Source organism: Dermacentor andersoni, chromosome 1, assembly GCF_023375885.2.
Source record: "Dermacentor andersoni chromosome 1, qqDerAnde1_hic_scaffold, whole genome shotgun sequence".
Lineage (NCBI taxonomy): Eukaryota > Metazoa > Arthropoda > Arachnida > Ixodida > Ixodidae > Dermacentor > Dermacentor andersoni.
The window spans coordinates 277,802,538-277,823,056 of NC_092814.1; the positions used below are offsets into that span (position 1 = coordinate 277,802,538).

The 20,519-nt window shown below is 47.6% G+C and overlaps 1 protein-coding gene across 2 annotated transcripts in view; it reads right to left on the reverse strand.

Moving 5' to 3' along the window:
* The window catches only part of LOC126548316 (locomotion-related protein Hikaru genki-like), a 103,502-nt gene that overhangs the window by 36,011 nt on the left and 46,972 nt on the right, over positions 1-20,519 (reverse strand). For both annotated transcript variants that reach the window (XM_050196462.3, XM_072284827.1), the window contains 3 exons: positions 9,347-9,604; positions 4,166-4,322; positions 713-861 (listed from right to left, as the gene is read on the reverse strand). In XM_050196462.3, coding sequence (XP_050052419.2) covers positions 713-861; positions 4,166-4,322; positions 9,347-9,604 — 564 coding nt within the window. The remainder of the gene's footprint in view (positions 1-712; positions 862-4,165; positions 4,323-9,346; positions 9,605-20,519) is intronic.

Here is a 20,519-nt window from a genome sequence, read left to right on the forward strand (position 1 = left end):
GCAAGTTCCGTGAAAAAAAATAAACGCGTCCTAACTTTTTCGGTGCCCCACCATTGCGTCAGCGCGTTCTGCAAGAAAGAAATTTTATTGAATTGACAGTGACACTTTGAGGTTTTGGCGCCTAATATTCAACTTATCACTGAGCTTAGAAATTCTTGGCGAAGTGGACTTAAAAAATTAAAATTCTGGCACTCTACCAGCATTATAAGCTCAGGCGACAAATAATAAGTCCAACGTTTGCTAAATAAAAACGAGACCAAACAGACACCATCCGACTTAGATCTTCAATGCACATGAAACTAATTCTATAATGACAATTACCTCTAGACCAACTAAGTGCGCTTACTCATAATGTCCTATACGGCGGCAATTTTTCAGACAAAGCAGCCAATAAATAAGCGTTAAGGACTTCTCGCCGTCGACATCTGTTACATCCCTGCAGACAGGCCGGTCATAAAAATGCTGCTGTTATGCACCCCCGAGAGGCAAATATATACAGCGAAATCACTGATTGACGCATTCAACATGGCCGGCCTGCTCGTGTGTCTATCGGGCACAAAATCTCGGCGCTGTTGCGCGAACCTTTGCGAGGCTCGGGCGCCCCGCTGTCTCTTTTATTCAAGGCGGAATAATCAATCCGCTGTTTACGGAAAAGGAGGCAGAGGCTGCAGACGCGAAAGAGAGAGAGCGCGCGAAGAAGAATCCGCCTCACCTCTGACTCGGACGTGAATCTCGTTGGTCTGTCCCCGAGGCGTCGTGCAAGTGTACGTCCCGGAGTCGTGCTCTTTCGCCTTGTAAATGAGCAGCTCGTAGCGCCACTGTTTCTCGTCGGCCGACAGGATCCAGCCCTTGGCGTAGTCTCTAGATGAGCCCAATAAATGTTCCCCATCACGGCCTGTTTGACGTTCGGACGTGAAAGGAAGCGAACGGGCATGCATAGGAAGCAAGGGAAAGAAATGGGAACCGCGTCGCTGTTCTGCGAACCCGGGGGGCGCAGGGTGAATTTTCAATGAGCCAGCAGCGACGGCGCAAACATTACGCGCGAAGCGGCGCGGAAAGAGAGCAGGGAGAGCCCCCGACCTTTTACACATGCGCACTGGAATGCGGTGGTTCCTCGCGCGGCTGTGATTCGGAGCAGGCGGTTTGAGCGAGCGCGCCCTTAAAATTCTTCTCCGTAGTGATAGGATTGGGGAAGAAGAAGAAAAGGAGAAGTAAAAGAAAACCGAGAAGACATCGCTCCAAGACAAGCGAGAGGGAGTGATGCGCCTCCGGTGAAAGAAAGTCGAGTACCTTGCGGTCGAACCTTGAACAGAATTTGCCGCAAAGCGGAAAGCATGCTTCGCCACATAAAAAACATTTCTGAGGAGAAGCACGCTTCTACAAGTTCTTTTTTCTTTTATTCACTCGTTTTTTTGTTTTCTTTTTTTTTTGTCCGCAGACGAAGGCGTTTTCTATTTTCTTTTTGCTAACTAAGAACGCGCTCTTCTTAAATAAACGCGATTATATTGCGTGTGTAAATGCTATAAGGAAACAACACTTGGTTAGCGGCTTCTCGTACTAACGAAAAAGAGGGCCTAAAAAGTGTGGCCTCTTACGAATATTGACCTAATAGTGCTGAGTCTCAACTACGAACCAAACCATAAACGAAAATTTTCCCGAACTTGCTTATAATGCCATGGTGTATCTTAACTTTATACTTTGATTGCTTAATAAATTTGTGACTAATATTGCTCTTGTTTTACCACAGGGTACACATAGGTGAAATCATCAGAAGGTTCCGCAGTCATTCACATGAAGTTGTGATGGTAAGTGAAGCTTATAGGATAGAAATCTGAGTCTGATAATACCGCGGTTTCCTTGATTCTATTCTTTACCTACTTAATAATTTGGCAACTATTATTGCTCTTGTTTTGCTACATGGTACAGGCAGGTGAAATCATTGAAAGACCTTGTGACAAATTGTGACTGTACACTGTGTGACGTAGGATGGGACGGTGACACTGGGTAACACTAGGAACGCCTTCGCAGATTGCGTTCTGTAGTATGTATGAATGTGTGGGTTCTTTTTCGTCTTTTTCCTTCTTTTTTTCTCTCTCTCACATATCGCATCCCTTTGCCCCTCCCTCGGCACAGGGTAGCCAACCGGAGATAATCTCTGGTTAACCTCCCTGTCTTTCCTTTGCCTCTCTCTCTCTCTCTCTGTCTCTCTCTCTCTCCGCGGTCATTCACAGAAGTTCTGACGCTGAGCGAAAATCACAGGGGAAAAATTTGAGTCAGGCTAAAAACAGTCCATAGCACAAGTTCTCAAGGCAGCTCAAGGTATCTCAGGGTTTCGCTGTTTGAGGAGCGAAATGCGGATGGCTGGGCATATGACGAGAAAGGCTTTGGCGTTAAGCTCCGCGGTCTGCTCCAAAGCGAAAACTGTGCAAGTTAGAAAGACGGTCCTGTGAGGCCTTCTGTGTTACCATATAGAAACAAAAGACAGCAATTGGACAGTACGGAGACCGCCATGGAACGAGAGTAGGAAACACTTCTGTCACTTCCCGCCCCCCTCCCCCCCCCCCCAATGAAATATGATGAATTGGGTGTAACAGACACAGCTTTCCTTTACCTTCCAATCTTCCTAAACAGAGCCGCAAGAAATCGTGGCTTTCTCCGCAAAACATTTCCGGCTACGCCGGTGCATAGATGTTGCCTACATTAGCGATGAGCGGATAGTCTACACTACAGCCAGCCAGACGGCACGCATTTTGGGTGTTCAAAAGAGCGGCACTGTCAACTAATGATCGTTGAAGGAGCATTGTCAGAAAATGAACCACTGGCACATGCTGTGGAGAGCAATTTAAACCGTTGAAATCTGAAGACACATGCACTCGCTTCTCGAAACGGCGCTGAACACCGCCGATGTGGCGCAATTATCATCATCGTTTCGTAAAGGTAACTATAGGAGTCATGATAACTAAGCTATATATGATTTTCTAAACAGAAGATAATTTAACCATTTACGAATCCTGGTCTCTGGAAACTGGCGCTCCGTTCGACTGTGACATATCAAGGCAGCGGCAAAGTGAGAGCGCTGGGGAAAGCGGTGCGGCCCGCCGGAGAAGATGTTCCAGTGTGCGCTAGGTGAACGTTGCGCAGCTTGCGCCTATGGTGGGGAGAGAGACACAGGTCATGTGTGCGTGAGTATGTAAATACGCGTACGCTTGCGCATGCGTGGGTGGGGGGAGAAGAGGGGGGGTTCCTGCCCTTCTGTCTTTGTGAACTGTTCTTTCGTAATGCCTTTTTCGTTCTTTTGTATGCAAAGCAGAAAGCTACTGAACTATGCTCCTGCTTGTCCTTATCCTAATGGTCTAAAGGAACAAACTGTCGGTTCTCCATACTATGCCTCTCGTGCATCACAAACTTTCTTTTACATATGTGTACAGAGAATGACAATGAAAGCATCGTCCACCAGCTCGCCATTACAACACAAGTCAGAGTTTTCTTATATTTCTTTTTGAGGGAGGCTGTGTGGGAAGGTAGACGGTCACCGAATTTGAACGGCGGTCGTTAATGCTAGAAATTGCATTGTAGGGAAATACTGTAAGGGCAGAAAGTAAAGTTAAAGATTAATGTTTTAAATATTGTGACAAAGTCGCATTGCTTCTAATGAGGTCTTCAACAAAAGAAGCGCAATATAGTAGCCTGAGATGACTCTGATTTCTACTCCAGCCTGACGGCAGTGCACGCACATTAACCGATCGAGCTGTCGTGTTGCGTCCTGCCTCATGCACAAACGATTATCTTTAATCAAGCGCCACCGCCCAAAAGATGACGCCACATCCCCACCTTTTCCTATACGCTTCGAAAGGACAAAAGCCTTCTGCATATCATAGCACGTCAATCTACCTTTATTTTTTTAACTTTTTTTCTTCTTAAGATCGCCACCCTACACCGTTAATGCAGTGATTGTGATTCGTGTCACGCGTTCAACGAAAGTGCGCAAATCGTAATCTGATGGAAGCAGGTACACGGAATCCAAATCAAGAGCCACAAGAACGCCTGAGCCCGTCAGGCGAGGCGTCTTCGCTCTGTACAAACGCAATGTGAAAATTCACTGGCAAGCGGGCGCAATCACGAAAGCGGCTTTCATTTGGGAAATGTGGCGGTCAGCGTGGCGCACCTCTGAGAAGTCCAGGCCCACTGCGGATTGCCGCTGAAGCGCTGGTACAGGCAGTAGAGGTACACGTTCGTCTCCGAATACACGACCAGCTCGCCCTCCTCGGACACGCCGTGGTCGCCTTTCTCCACCGAATACAGGATGGTGGGTGGCACCTGCACTGCAGGGGACACAGACAGCCAGACACCCGGCTCTCCTGGGGCCGCGAATAGACGCACCCCCATGCTCAACCCCACATGGTAATCGGACCACCGTGGCGGCGTCTTCTTTCATCTCTGCAAAATAGTGCTAACGTGGGCTGGTTGGAACGTGTTGTAGCTAAATAGAGCAACAGCGCATGTAAGGATGAACGAAAGGATACGGACGACGCACTTGGAGCTTCCGTTCGTCCTGTCCCACGCACTGTTACCCCATTTAGCTATCTTTTGTCTCCCAACGGTCAGCGACATCAGCCTGGATTGGCTCGTCAAGGAGGCGGACTCGGCACGGCAGTCCACTTCGGGGATTAGGGATGCTAACAAGCGCCGCGCACGACAGAGCGCCGTGCCTGGCTATCAAGCACTCCCTCGTTATACATGACCATTAGAACTTTCGTGGAAAATTCGCCTACAGAACCTATACATAGAAGGATCCCTTCAACTTGGGAAAAGTTGCAGCCAAATTAATCACGAAAGATCAAAAAGACAGAGACAAACGGGATGGAAAAGGCAGGGAGGTTAACAGGATGAGATTACGGTTTGGTATACCCTCCACTGGGGGAAGGGCAAGGGGAAATGGAAGACGCAAAAAATAGGAGGCGGAGAGAAAACGCAAATTGTAGGGAAAAGAAAGGTAGGGAAGGTCGTGAACGTCCATGAGAATCAGTCTCTCCAATTGGCCACTCGAACGTGAAAATTTCAAGAGTGCCTCCACTGTCTTGTGGTGTGACGACCGTATAGGTCGGCTTTCCAGGACTGCCTGCTCCAGAAACGGCAGGTCGTCTGGATAAAAAGTCAAGAATATGACAAAGGTCTACGTATGTAATGTCAGCTGTGTACGGTTGATTGCACGTCTGACAGCGTTATTGTCTCGATGCAAAAGACAACTCTGGTGGGAGCGAAGCTCCTGCGTGAGGTTGTATTCCTTCAGATGTCAAGCAAATTTTTGGTTGCTCCATTTTGAGCGCGTGGGCGTCAGCTTATATGCACCGAAGAAAAATTCATTGTTTACGTGACAGAGTAAAACAAAACAAAAGAACTTCAAAATGGCATAAGATGATCTTGTTCTCGGTCTTTCATGGTTTCAGAAAAGAAAAGGCTTAGGCATTTGGACTGAAATTTGCGACGATCGGAAAGCGTCTAGTGTCTTTGCTTGTGTCTTCTTAGAGAAAAACGCCTGTCAGTGCAAACTTGATACGGACAGGCAATACGTATGAATGCAAATTTGCATACGAACAAGCTCATTTGCAAGAAGATATTAATTTTGTTGTCTGGAAGCGTTGCTTGCAACTGCCGATGAAATGGTAGCAGGCTAACGTTTATTGCCATAGCCAAAGTGAACACAGCATTCGTCCGAAGCCATACCCGATTTCACCACAAATAATAGATTGTCCGTGGAGAAACAATAGTCCCCAACATTTCCAATTTCATCCAAATAAATCACTCATACTCACTACCTGATTGCGATTTAAAAGTACAGCACTGCATCTGAAGTGGAGTTTTACCTGAGTTCCTGAAAAATTACGCTGATTTTGCTGTTAAAAGCCGTTTTCACGTGATCAACAACGAGAGTCACGAGGGCTCAGCCAAAGTCCTCACGCTGCCTTCTTTGAAAGGTGCTGAGAGGATACTCTTTTATCTATGCGGTTTCGGCGCATTGACTGTAGAGCACAGCGGCAGCATAATGTACCACGGTATTATATCGAGGTCATCAAACGAACTCTGGCATGTACAACAGGCGGATAGGAGGGAAGGACCGGTATGACCGGTTACCGTCCACGATTAATGTGGACGGTATAGCGGGTGGGGTTGCTGCTCTAAAGCCTGCTATGTCCGGAAATTGAAGAACTAATTTTTACTTAGTTTCCGAGCACCTCAGACCATTTTCTTTAATACCTGAAACGTTTTTAAACACAAGTGGTTCATCAAAATAGACCGGTTCTCCCTGCATGCTTTACAAGCACCAGTAAGCTGCACTACAGTATGCCTTTTTACTTTTTTATTCTTTTCTTGTCTCTTGCACATAAAAGAGTTCTCGGCGCGGCCCATTTCGCAATTTGTTTATGTACTTACTTCCTCCAGACCATCGGTATACCTGTGCACGGAAGTTTCTTAAAAGCTCTGCTCCCGCTCCTTGCATATGTAACTCAGCATACGTATTTCTCAATAAATGTAGGCAGCATTTGAATTTCGAAACTAAAATTACACCTTTGGCAATATTATTTCTCGGTCTCCCGTGTAGTCCAGCTTTTGTTCAGGAGAGAGAGAAAACAAGGATAGGAAAGGCAGGGAGGTCAACCAGAACAGCATCCGGTTCGCTACCCTACACTGGGGGTGGGGGAAAGGGGAATAGAAAGAGGAAGAAAGGGAGAGAGTAAGCACTGAGTACGTGTGGGAGGGACACCATACACAAGGACACTATAAACGGTCTCTTAAGCCGATGCACTTCAAGTACTGCACTAGTGCACGAATCGCTTTTCGAGCCAGTGACGGGTGTGGCCACGGTCCGAGTATCTTTGACTCGGTGAATGGTCTCGAGTCCAGTCGACGTAAAGTTGCCCGCAGAGAGAGGGCATCAGGAGATGTGACAGCTGTCAACTATCCAGTACGGCCACGAGGCTCCTATTTTCGAAATATTTATAAGAATAATAAAGAAATCTTTACGAGAAAATTATTCTTATTTCTAACAGATGCCTCGTTTACAGAATCATGCAGTGCTTCAAAACATGAGATTTTAGGTCTACTGTCATGCACCTGGGCCCACATTCACAAAATTTATCGTGCGGGAGTGCCTTCCATCATGGGCCATCACCGCCGAGATGGTCTCGTTATCGCGCCGGTTGATATCGAGAGTGGCGAGTGCCCGGACGGTATCCAACGAAGAAACATGTTTACTTGTAAGTGAAGTTTCGTTAATACGGGCCACGGTAATTTTCGTCTCCGTCGGAAATATATTGCTTTGAATTATTTGATGACTAAAATCGGCCTGTACTTTAAGATCGCTACCATATGCTTCTTTGCTTGCCCTTTAATTCCATATAGCAAGACTTCTTGCTCATAGCGTTCTGTTTGATGCATACAGGTTGAATGTTGGCAGCCCAAACGTACCAATTTCGTAATCAAAGGGCAGACAACGACCTGCCAACTGCTGATAAGTTGTCCGAGATAGCGTATTCACTACAGACATTTGCGAAAGTATAGTGTAGCGTCACATAAGGCTTCGATTATACCTAACCTTTAAAGAGCCTGATAATTGTCCAATTGAAATGTGCCACCAGATCTTGAGCTGGAAATGAAAATAATTTTGCTTTATATTGGTAGAAACGAACAAGATGTCAGAGGTTTAGTGAGCAATTCTAATTCTGAATCGGGACACTTTGGCATTAACGTATAGGATGGTCCCATTGTGATGCAGGTTCTTTATATTTGAAATTATTCAATGAGCCAAAGCCTCAGAACATGCAAAAGAGGGCGAAGCCATTTTCATGCGAGAAACACAGCCACCACGTGAGCATGCCTAATTTAGTTGTCATTAAATGACAATAATTTTTATTTAAGAAAGCGTCCGTTATATGTTATATACGCTTGGGAACTTTTCAATTTTTATTGCAATGTAAATAAAGTTTATGCTTACCGATTAACAACGCTGTCGTCGCTGGGACGACGAAAACGTGTTGGCGTGGTGGTGTGCATAAGTGATTCTGTAGGCGTGCGAGTTTACGAGCGAGTCCCCCGTGTTTTGTGGTCTCCCCGGGAAATGCAAAACGCCGTCAACTCGTTGGGCCACAAAGCGGTGTCGGCAGTCTACACTGCTGGAAAGTCAGTACTTAACTGACAAGAATTGGGGTAGAAATTACTGCAGCATGAAATACACTTCGACAGGAAACAGTGAAGTCACGTACTATATATTATCGTAGGCGAACTTCAACAGCTCTCAAAACATGAGCCACGATAGGATCACGTTGATAAATGAAAGCTTAATATTCTATTGCTGGGACTGCATTCTTATCTGTTTCTCTCTCTCTCTCTTTGATACCTGCGTACAATTGCTACCATGCTCACTTATCATATTTTCCAGCATAGGCATACATAAATATACAATCGCGACTACAGATCAAAATTATGTGAAGGTGTCTTAAGGGATTTTTGAGTGTTATTCTTTATTGAGCCATGTGAGCAGTAAACATTTTCTTGCTCTAGGAAAAGAAAAACAATAGCTGTCAAAAATTAGTTACTTTTCTAATGTCGTCACGAAACAAAATGTACAAAAATGATGAAAACAAAAATTTTTTCAGCTGTAGTTGCGTAGTCTCTCAATTTAGGCAATTAAAATATCATGGCCTATTTCGGTACGATTATCTGCAATGTTTTCTTTCAGGGGACAAAAGCCCTCAATAACTTAGAAGGCAGTGAACAGCTTGCCAGATACGCCTTGCCAGATAGCTACTGCCCCTATTCAAGTAGCAAGACATCTGACCATCATATGCGACAAGAATGACAGGTTGAGCGAAATAATAAACCTGCATGGAATCTCTAGTCATGTACACGTTCATCTAGCTTGGCACTGGTTCGCTATCATCAGAGGTCCAATTCAGAAAGCTTCTCCTTCGTGAGGACTCTTTGCCATTGGCCGATCACCGTCGCTAATAGTATGTCCAGTATCAGGAGTGGCTGGAATTTTCTCTTAGAAATATTTCTAGCCTAAAAGCTCTTATTGAATACGGGCCCAGGTATAAAGCCATAATAATTTGACAAACACTTAGTTACATTTGCCGCGTCGTCGGCCACATGTTAATAAGAAATAGACCAGACATGTTCAACTCGAAACTTCGCCGCTATCCAGTGTAGGCTAGCGTAGCGGGTGACCTCATTCGGTTTTTTATTTCTTTTTTTTCTCGGCAGTGGGCAGTTTCTGCACGTGCTCCTACCAGGAGATATACAGAGGCACAAACGCGTGCGACAGGAATTAGGCTCGCGGGGCGCTCACCAGAGAAGTTGCTCTGCTGCGAGGTCTCCAGGCAGCTGGGCATAGCGGCCGACCATTGGCCATTCAGGCAACGCACGGTCGCGTTGCCCACGAACTTGTAGCGGCCCAGCTGGGTGCAGCGGAAGCTGAGGACGCTCTCGTGCGCCATTTGGGTGAGTCCGGTGACGGTGAGGGGCCGCCCCTCGTGGTGCACCACCAGGTGAGGCTTCATGGGCCTCAGGGGGCACGGCTTCAGCACTGAGTGGAACCGGCCGCCGTCTGCGGGAGAACAGTGGCTCATGTCCACAGCGCCCGGGGCGCGTCGCATCGAAACTGTTGGGTTTGCGGCGCGGCAGTCTGAGGCGCGCGAGCTGTGCGCACTCAGTAATGCGTTGGCAGCGTTTACCGCCGGGGCTGCTGATTCGAGATGCTGGTGTCACGAGTGTGCGCCGCGAGACGGAAGAGCGACAACCGCCAGTTACGACTCTCACTGTGTGGTGCCTCGTCGACGTTTCCGTCCCTCACCAGGAAAGAGCAATCAGTCACCACGTCATGCTCGCGAAACGTTTGCCTAACTTATCGGTCCGCGTTCACAGGTGCTAATCACGGAGGTCGGAAGCGCTGCAGAGTAAGAAAGCAAAATCAGCGACTGCTCGCCTCTCGAAGGGCGCATATTAAGAAGCAAGCTGCCTCAAACGAGTAGCCTCCGACAGACGGAACGAACGCACTGGCGGGCACCGCTATCACGCGCGAGATGTATGACGTTTATGTCAAAAGCGTCTACCTAAGCTTAATCATGTTCAGGCAGGCCATTTGGCACGTGGCAGAAGCAGCACCCGGTTCGGTCGGCAGAGCCCTTGCGCAGGTCTAAGGGTGGTCCAAAGAACCAGCGACGTTTGCTAAACTTCTAAGTTTCTTTGGTCAAAAGCCAAATGTGAACCTCGTGTTCGCAACTAAGAGCAGCAATTTCTAATATTTGAAAAAGGAACTATTTTCATTAAAAGTATAAGGGCGTATGCACTTGGCGTTCATTAGCGTTTTAAGATTTCTCTTACGCGACAAGCAAAAGACTTCTGTACCCCATTGACAAAACAGCATACCCCCTTGTAGCTCACGGCATATTAGATATTTTAATGGAGCGATGGAGCGGGGCTGAGTTGGTTAAGTTGCGTTCTTTGTCTGTCAGTGTGCTCCTTATGTATGTAACACAGGTACCTGAATGATGAAAATGACGCAAGCAAGCCCGTATGGTGCGTCGCGCCCTCAGTTTCCGTATTACGTCAATCGCGCACTTGATACAAGTCGCTAGAGAGCCATATAAAAATGCTCGTGTCTCTTTATACGTATTCGGTCTCCTGCTGTCGTTCTTCCTTTCTTTCTGTCTTCCTTGTTGGACAGACTTTACGGCGTTCCCTCCTTTGAATGTATAGAATATTCTGGCGTGTCATGCTGAAATGAAAATATTTAAAGTACTGAGGTGAGGTCGTACCAATCTGCGAAATCGGGCGTTTGTAAACACGGCAGACAGCTGGCCGCTCTCGCTTTGCCAATTGTCTCAAGCCTCCGTGTGTTTGCGTGTGCGTGCGTACGTATGTGCGTGTTGTTTCAAGTTTACTTGAGACGCGCAGTATACATACATATAGTAGTCTCAGGAGATGCGGCTAAAGGCATCAGTTGTCCTGAATGGGCCGCATCACCTACGCATCCCTTGGAGTATCAATACTGCTGAGTGGTTTTTCCTATCACTCTCACCCGACGCCGCGGCGATGGCGTTCCGCCGCTGAACACAAGCTAGGTGGCGAGTTCAGTTCACCGTCGCATACCCATAAGTACTGAAAGCAAAAAAATAAATTAATTAATAAATAAATAAATAAAGGAGAAAAAAACAAAAAAAAAAACTGTAAAAAGAAATGCTTGTGTACAGGGCTTCTGGTGTGCGTCAACGAAGCCTAGGTTATTGAAATTAATCCAGAGCCTCTCCACTACAGCGTTATTCATGAATTATGTGTTTTCAGGCGTTAAACACCATAAAAAATATGCAGATCCCACGCACTGTTGGAATCGATGTAAGCGAAGGTTTCCGTGCTGGATGCTTTGAATGACGATTATCAGCGATGATTTTGAGGAGGAGGAGGAATAAAGTTTTATTGTAGAACCAGCACTTTATGATGGCCGGGCCTAAGCCTCCCACGAAGGGACGTCGAGGGCTTGGCGGCTAAAGGTTAATTTCTTCAACGTTAAGGCTAACACGAGAGTGATGAGTCGATGTTAAACGTTACCTTGCGTGCACCACTGCTGTTTGTCTGCGTAGTACACAGAACTCACAGGAAGAGGTGTTTGCTCTAGGCGTTGTTGTGCGCCATACTTTATAACCTCTTAGCGGGTTGAGCGTTGTCATTGCCTCACATGGCACATCGCATCATTGCAGAAGTATTAAACTTGAATTGGATTATGGGGCTGTACTTGCCAAAACCCCACTCGGATTATGAGGCACGCCGTAGTGGTGGACTCCGGAATAATTTTGACACCGTGATGTCCTTTAAAGTGCCCCAAAATCTAAGTGCACGTGCGTTTTCTATTTCGCCCCCGTCGAAGTGCGGCTGTCGCGATAGGGATCAAATCCACGACCTCTAGCAATGCCATAGCAGCAAAGCTAGCGCGGCGGGCGCAGAAGTGTTGATTTGACGGTCGACCGCTTTCGTAGTGTCTCCTGGACCCTGCGGTGCGCTTTAATTAATGGGACTCTGCTTCTGTACGCCCTGCGTAAGTTGCCCGCTTGACATATCTGCATGGCATTAATTTTTCAGAAATAGCAGCAGCGTACTGTACCGTACCGTACCTTGAACTTAAGCTTATCCTGTTTCCCCGCAAAAGTTGTCGTATAGCAGTGGGGTTTCCTTGCCTTCTCACGTCACCTGCGCCCCTCTCTTATACGGAAACTGCCTCTTCTCTTCCCTCTCCTTCTTCTCCTCTTCTCTACAGTTCTATCTGCGTCCCCTCTGGCCGCGCACGTCAGTAGAAAGAGAAGCCCTGCAGTTTCTCCAATGCTTCTGAGGGGAGTCACGGCTAATTACAGCTGTCAAGCGGCTAATGTGACGACGGCCAGGGAGCTCCAGAGGGCATTGGGCACATTCGACGTGGTGGGGTGAAAAAGAGTTTCCCCTGTCAACTTTCCTCTCTGACTCGCGCCTGTCATCTATATACACGCTCTGAACCAGCCCCGACGCGGTGTGCGCGACAGCAGCAGCAGTGGGAAAGTCGAAGGAAGAGGCAAAGAAAGATTCGCTTTAATAATCTTCTATTTCCCTCTCCCTCCGACGGCATTCTGGCAACAATCACGTGACGCCATGTGCAAAACGCCTACAACGCCGTCTGTCGCCAAGGCTGCAAAGCGTAGGCGGGCTCGGGCGAGCGCTGTTCCCGTCAGCACCTATGGGCGTGCTGTTATGTTTGCGTTCTTCATCGTAATTGAACGCTTCTGTCAGCCTTCAGCGATGTCTTGAAGCAACTGTTGCGTAGTTGGGCGCTCTAACACGTACGAAGATTCGTCGGGCACACGCTTATGTTCTTTTCCTGCTTCGCGAGCAAGAGTGACGGCGGCAGTGGGTCGCGGCTGTTCGACGGAGAAGATAAGCAATCGCGCTTTGTTTACTGCAGTTTTAGAGCGACCACTGAGCTTTAGTTTTTTTCTGGATGTCGCTGCACCTTTAATGGGCGCTTCCACATTTAAACTTAGATGTTACGTGCCAAAATCACGATCTGATTATGAGGCACGGCGTAGTGGGCTACTAAACTTGGACTACCTGGGGTTCCTTAACGTGCACCTAAATCGAAGTACACAGGTGTTTTCGCATTTCTCCCCCATCGAAATGCGGTCGCCGTGGCAGGGATTCCATCCCGCGACCTCTTGCTTACCAGCCCAACACCACAGGCACTAAGCAACCATGGCGGGTCATTTAAACTTGGTCGCCTCATCTACATTTAAGGAGATACGATAAACATTAGGTTGTTGTTATTGATGAGACGCGAAGCCCCCTCTGAAAAGAAAATCGATAAGCTAAGCCAGCGAATGCGGAGCGAAGTTGTGAAGCGCTCATCGTGTTTAGACGCTTTGAACAAAGGGCTCCGTGCTAAAAAGCAGGTGACGGCGTCATAAAAAAAAAAAGGGAAAAAAAAAACGTCCTAAGCACGAGCATGGCGGCCGCATTTCCATGGGGGCGAAATGCGAAAACACCCGTTTCCTTAGATTTAGGTGCACATTAAAGAACCCCAGGTGGTCGAAATTTCCTGCGCTCCCCACTACGGTGTGCTTCATAATCAGATCATTCTTTCGGCACGTAAAAACCCGCAATTAAATTTAAAAAAAAAAAAAAAAACGTCACGCAATTACTCAAGCGTTGCACGGAATCAACTATTGTTCTACCTATCGATGGCACTGAAATGCGACCTGCGGCATATAACGTTCGCTGCACGCTCGCCTCAGCTATCTGCATGTTGACTGTGCAACCTGGTGTCTGTAAGCATTAAATGCTTTTGACAGGGCATTCAACCTCGTTTTGAATGCGGCTTATATATCATATCACTTCGCGGTAATGGGAAACTCCTGAACTTCGAAGTCCTTATGTCTGCAACTAATGCATATTCACTTTACCCCAGCTGTGTCATGCGTTGTGTTCAATTCTGAAACCTTTAAAGGAGCACTGACACAAAAATTTGAAGTCGCGATAACTTGCGAGATCGATTTAGTTGGTCACACACACATCGTCTATAATATATCAGCGGCGAATATCGCTTAGAACATATTTAAAATCAATTTTAAAGTACTTGCGCGCAGCCAACCGCAAAACAGAGCAGCTCGCGACATTGACATCAACCGGGATTGTAAATAGCCAAGAAAACGCTACGTCATGTGGCTACGTCACGAATTTTCGTTGGCTGCCATGCGGCTTACATGTGCTCTTCTCCTCTGTTGTTGCTTGTTCTAGCTGTTGTACTTGTAGTGGGACGCTCTCCGTGTCGCTGCAACTGCAGTTTTTGTCGTGTCCATCGGGATATTTCCCACACTATCAGCTTGACTGCGCTGCCACAACGTTCAACGCCGATTTGTTGTGTCTTACCGTTGATTGTGGCCGATGCGAGGGTTTTGTTGAGGTTCGTCCTCGCCATCGCCGGCCGCAATATCTGAGTCGCTAAGTGATTGGCCACGTCTAAAGCGCGAGACACATGGCGCGATTTTCCGTGCGATCTGTAGTACGGCGCGTCGTGTGCGACTTGCCGCATGCGGCGATTCGGGACACATGGTACGAATGAGCGAGCGACGGCCCAGAACCGGCGCCCCTGCGTGGAAGTTCGGAATGCTGCGTAACTTCGAACAGAAAGTGAAACCAACCGTATTTGCACGGCTATCTTGTTTGAAACAAACGATGACAATATAAGCACGTCTATGCGAGCACTGTAGACGTGTTTCCGCAAGGCCGCGTTTGCAGTATCGGATCCGTTGACAGCCGCCGATGGCCAGGAGCCGGCAGGCATAGCTCGCTGGGCCATCGAATCCGACACCGGTTGCGCTTGGGACACGATCGCTTGCAGCTCGTATAACGAAGCGCCTATGTTAGACAGCACAACGTGTACACAGTAATGTCACGCTTAAATTGCAGCAGATTTGATTTCATTGGCGCCGACAGAAGCGAACGAGCATGCCAAGCGAGCTTGCGATCGCTGGGAGACGATGTAGGCCTAGCTCGCCGGCCGTCTATCCGGGGTCGAGGGTCCTTGCGATGCGTCCGCAGCTCGTAATAAAGCGCCTAAATTCGCCAGCACAATCACTGCCTGAACATTTATGTTTCTCTTATGTGAAAATATGGTTAGTTTTCCCGGTGCCGTTAGTAGCGATGAGTAAACAGGCCAGTCAGGTGGGCCGCTTCGTGTACAGACGATTGCTGGCGCGTCTGCGCTTACCGTGTCCGAGTAGAAATCACGCCAACGATTTACTATTTCGCACAACATTTTATAATTCGCACTCGTTCGAGGTCACTTTATTCTAGAAGTTATTTCGTGTCAGAAACAAATTGTAGCCCATTTATATGCCGCCGTCAGCGGCGAAAGAGGCCCGCATTTCGACCAGGGAGAGAAAAAAGGCCAGACATGATCGGAGCGGCGAGGTGCCCGCTCGCCGGCCCCACCGCGCCGGGTCTACCACGTGGCCATCACGTTCACGCTACCGGCGCTGTCATTGGCTGCGGTCGTCCGACCGATGCGGCAGTCGCACGACAATATTCAGCAAGTTGGTCGCGCACGCTGGCTGCGCGTCAGAGCATACGTCATAGCTTTTTGCAAACACGTGACCACTTTGTTTACATTCCCGTTGGTCCCCCGTCTCGTTGCTCTCTGGAAACGAAACTTCGACTGGTCGCTACCAAAAAGACTGCAAATAATTACCTGTCGCGCTCTGAAGTAAATGAGGTTTCGTGCCGTGATTATTGGGTCATTAACTACCTATTAAAGCAGAAAAAAACCACGTGGATTTTTTTGTGTCAGTACTCCTTTCATGTTGCTCTTTTTTTCTTGCTAGTGGTGGTAGCGAGTGCTTGTTCTCTTTCTCACCTTTTGCATGAAATGGGTCAATATATGTTCATGCTGCTTCACTGTCATTGTCTCTGCTTTGAAAAGGATTTCAATGTAACACATCGTCTACAAGAATTATTTATTGCCATGCTTTGTATTTGCCTTCATACTGTTAATAGTGTGTCAACGTACGCTGCATTGGATATTCAGACTGGGGGCACTACAACATGCTGTTTAATTCTGCATTTGGGTGCGAGAGTCATAATAGTAAAAATGGAAGTGACACGAAAAAATAACATGAGATATAAAAGCAATATGCTCTTGACTGACCAGTCAGGCAAATTTTCAGCTATGGCGTCTTCCGATAACTCACTCGCGTGCTCCCGTGAAATCATCAAGACGCTCTACTTGTTTAACGATGGAACATGTGAAATCCATGCTGTGCAGACAGTGGTAAAACGCAAGCATAAAAACAATCAACCCTCAATTATTGCCGCAGTCATATGCGTGCTATTTTTCTCAAACTCATCGTGCTGGTTTGCAAGCTTTACCATCGCTGGCTTCTAACGTCGCCGCAGCTATAAAAACCATTCGCAGACGCGATGGCGTTCCCTCAACCTACTATTAAAGAACACGGCATGTAAACGAAGCAAGCACGTGCATAAAGAACATTGGTTCACGGGCTAACAAATGAGGCCATTAGGGGCAGGGGCGTTATAATGAAAGAGGCACATTGGTGATGAGCTCCATTTCGTGGGCAAGCTGGTTCGTGCTCATCTTCGGCAAACACTTGGCGCGTAAGGAGACAATGTCGTCCCAGACAGGCGTGAAGTCGGACACATGTGCATTATTGTATAGTGCGATTTCCTTGCGCACACTGACACCACAGAAGTAACTATCTGGGACGCGCACAAGCGGCAAATCGCACGCACACTTCAGTCGTGCCTGCAGTGGAAACGGCCGCCGCTGCTGCTGCTGCCGCTGCTGCTGCTGCTGCCGCCGCTGCTGCTGCTGCTGCCGCCGCTGCTGCTGCTGCTGCTGCTGTTGTTGTTGTTGTTGTTGTTGTTAGTCGGTTTTTAGCCACATCAAGCGTCCTGAGAAACTGAAGGAGCGTCTGCGCATTGTCATCCCGTCTAAAATTATTATACGCCGTCTGACCGTTCTAACGATCATTGGACCGCTATGGAACACTTTTTGTAGTTCTGTTCTTGTTGCGAGGCTCCGAGCTTACCCCCTTCAGGCCGAGTTAAACCGGCTCGTCTCAAAACTGCTTTCAGAGGCAATCTTTAGACTATTGGCCACTCGCGCCGCTGGCCTAGGAAGGGACAAGATCATCCATGTAGTTCCCGAAATCGACAGTCTCTCGGCGACCACTTGCAGACATGGTGAGCACTTGCACGTATGCTCACTGCGGGTTTTGTTACGCTGCCTTCTTGCTATTTATTTTAATCATCTCAGCGCGAACATACGTGCGTCTGGTCAACGACTCTGTTTTTCCTTTATTCGCCTTCTAACACACACACACACACACACACACACACACACTTCTGCAGATGGTATGGTATGGTATGGTATGGTATGGTATGGTATGGTATGGTATGGTAAAACTTTATTGAAGTCCTGTAGATCGTGAGTCTTCACGAAGCGGGCCGCTCCCACGTGAGAACCGGGAGGCCGAGCCTCTCGGCCGCATCGTGGGCCTGCTGGACAGCCCAGAGTTGGTCAGCCAGAAGAGGGCTGCGGAGAACCGCCTCCCATCTGGCCGAGCTGTTATCGATGATAGAGCGTGACCGGGCACACCACCAGAGCATGTGTTCTAACGTGGCTATTTCTCCACAATCGCGGCAAGTACCATTGGTGTAAATATCTGGATAGATATTATGTAAAACGGACGTTTTGGCGAGTTGGTAAGCCATATTTGAAACAGAACAGCGCGGGGACAGCAGGGAGAACGACACGGACGAGCGCTGACTTTCAACTGAAGTTTATTGCTTGGAACGAAGAATATATAACAGCCCCAACCAACAGGAGACCGGGCGTTTCTCCTGTTGTGTTAAATATCCTTCGTTCCAAGCAATAAACTTCAGTTGCAAGTCAGCGCTCGTCCGTGTCGTTCTCCCTGCTGTCCCCGTCAAAACCGCGCCGTTCTGTTTCAAAGATTTTATGCAAGAGCGAAGGATTGGGATACGTATTCGTTTGTAGTAGACGGAGCGTTAATGCTTGAGCTCTATTGAGCCACGGATGAGGAACGAAGTAGGTTCTACGTCTGAGATACTAGTGTTTAGTAATCTCCTTGTAGGTGGAGGGCGTGTCCCTGTTCTCTGGGGAGTCGGCTTCCGATTGGTCAAGGGTAGCGCGGTGGGCAAGTTCACGCGCAGCCCCGTGAGCCGACTCGTTGAGGTTGGGAGCAGCACCCTTTATCTCACCCTGATGTGCGGGAAACCAATAAATGAAGTGGTGCGTGATTGCCTTATTGCCTCCAAGAAGTCTGAGAGCTTGTTTGGAAACAGTGCCTTTTTCAAATGCTCTGACTGCGGACTTTGAATCACTATAGATGACATCCCGCGAGCTATCCAGCAGGGCTAAGGCAATAGCCATTTGTTCAGCAATTTCGGAGTCCCTCGTCCGAACCGAGGCAGCATTGGTGATTCCATGCCGACCATCGACAGTGACGATGGGGAACGCCCGACGTCCCTTACAAGAAGCGGAATCCACAAAGCTGACCTGTCGCTGATCACTTTGTATTTGCCTAAGGAGGTTGGCCGCCCTTGCCCTCCTTCTACCCTGATTATGATCGGGGTGAATGTTCCTAGGTATGGGCGCGACCGTAATGTTCTCCTGCACCTCCTGCAACTGTAGTTTCTCCTGCAGGTGTAGCGGTGGCGTAGAGGTAGAGCATCCGCCTCGCGTGCAAGAGGACCGTGGTTCGAATCCCGGTGCCGCGGTTTTCCACCGGATTAAAAAAAAAATCCGCGTGTTGATAAAATTGCATAAACAGGGCTGGAGTGCGGCCTGATCCTGGTGACCGGAACCGGTAACGCACTCCCTCACCAAAGCAGGATTGGCCACCCTGGTGCAGTACTTGGCCACAACCTCCTATATGAATACAACAAACACCTGCCCTCAGTCCCCAGCAGCTGCGAAGCAACTGAGCACGGCGGCGGTCATACCTGTGACGCAGCAGAGGAGGCTAAGAATCCCTGGGTCCGGACAGGCCGCCATTGAAATCTGAACCTGGCAACGTTTAACGCTAGAACGTCATCTAGTGAGGCGAGTCTAGCAGTGCTATTGCAGGAATTAGAGGGCAGTAAATGGGATATTCCTGATTAATAAGGATATAGCTGGTAACATAGAGGAACCTTATAGCATTAACGAGAGGGTGGCAGGTCTTGTTGTCAAACTTAATAAGAGGTACAAATTGAAGGCCGTACAGGTGTACGCCCCTACATCCAGTCATGAGGACCAGGAAATCGAAAGCTTCTATGAAGACGTGGAATCGGCGATGGGTAAAGTCAAAACAAAATACACTATACTGTTGGGCGACTTCAATGCCAGGGTAGCCAAGAAGCAGGCTTGAGATAAGTCAGTGGGGGAATATGGCAGAGGTTCTAGGAATAGCAGGGGAGAGTTCAATCAAATTCAGTCACTGAATTTTGATTTAATTTGTTGTTCCACTGTTACACTTCGAGACCTGTTTGCTCATTGACTAGCGTGATTTCATCTATTCTGGTGTTTGTTTTATCTAGCTCAAGACTTTTTCTTTTCTTCTGCATTTATCAAGTGTCTTGATATGCTTATCGCTTGTTCATTCTAAAGAAGTATAAAATGGATAAGGAAGTATAATATGGATAAAATTGAACATGCTCTCAGGAACAGAGGAAGACTAAAAGCAGTGAAGAAGAAACTAGGAATAGGCAAGAATCAGGTGTATGCGTTAAGAGGCAAAGCTGGCAGTATGATTACTAATATGGATGAGATAGTTCAAGTGGCTGAGGAGTTCTATAGAGATGTATACAGTACCAGTGGCACCCACGACGATAATGGAAGAGAGAATAGTCTAGGGGAAATTGAAATCCCACAAGTAACGCCAGAAGAAGGAAAGAAAGCCTTGGAAAGGGGGAAGGACCAGGCAGGATTCCATAAAGGCTACTCAACAATAGACCATATTCACACTATCAATCAGGTGATAGAGAAATGTGCGGAATAGAACCAACCCTTATATATAGCTTTCATTGATTACGAGAAAGCGTTTGACTCAGTCGAAACCTCAGCAGTCATGGAGGCATTACGGAATCAGGGTGTAGACTAGCCGTATGTAAAAATACTCAAAGATATCCATAGCGGCTCCACAGCCACCGTTGTACTCCATAAAGAAAGCAACAAAATTCCAATAAAGAAAGGCGTCAGGCAACGAGATACGACCTCTCCTATGCTATTCAAAGCGTGTTTACAGGATGTATTCAGAGACCTGCATTGGGAAGAATTGGGGATAAGAGTTAATGGAGAATACCGTAGTAACTTGCGATTCGCTGATGATATTGCCTTGCTTAATAACTCAGGGGACAAATTGCAATGCATGCTCACTGACCTGGAGAGGCAAAGCAGAAGGGTGGGTCTAAAAATTAATCTG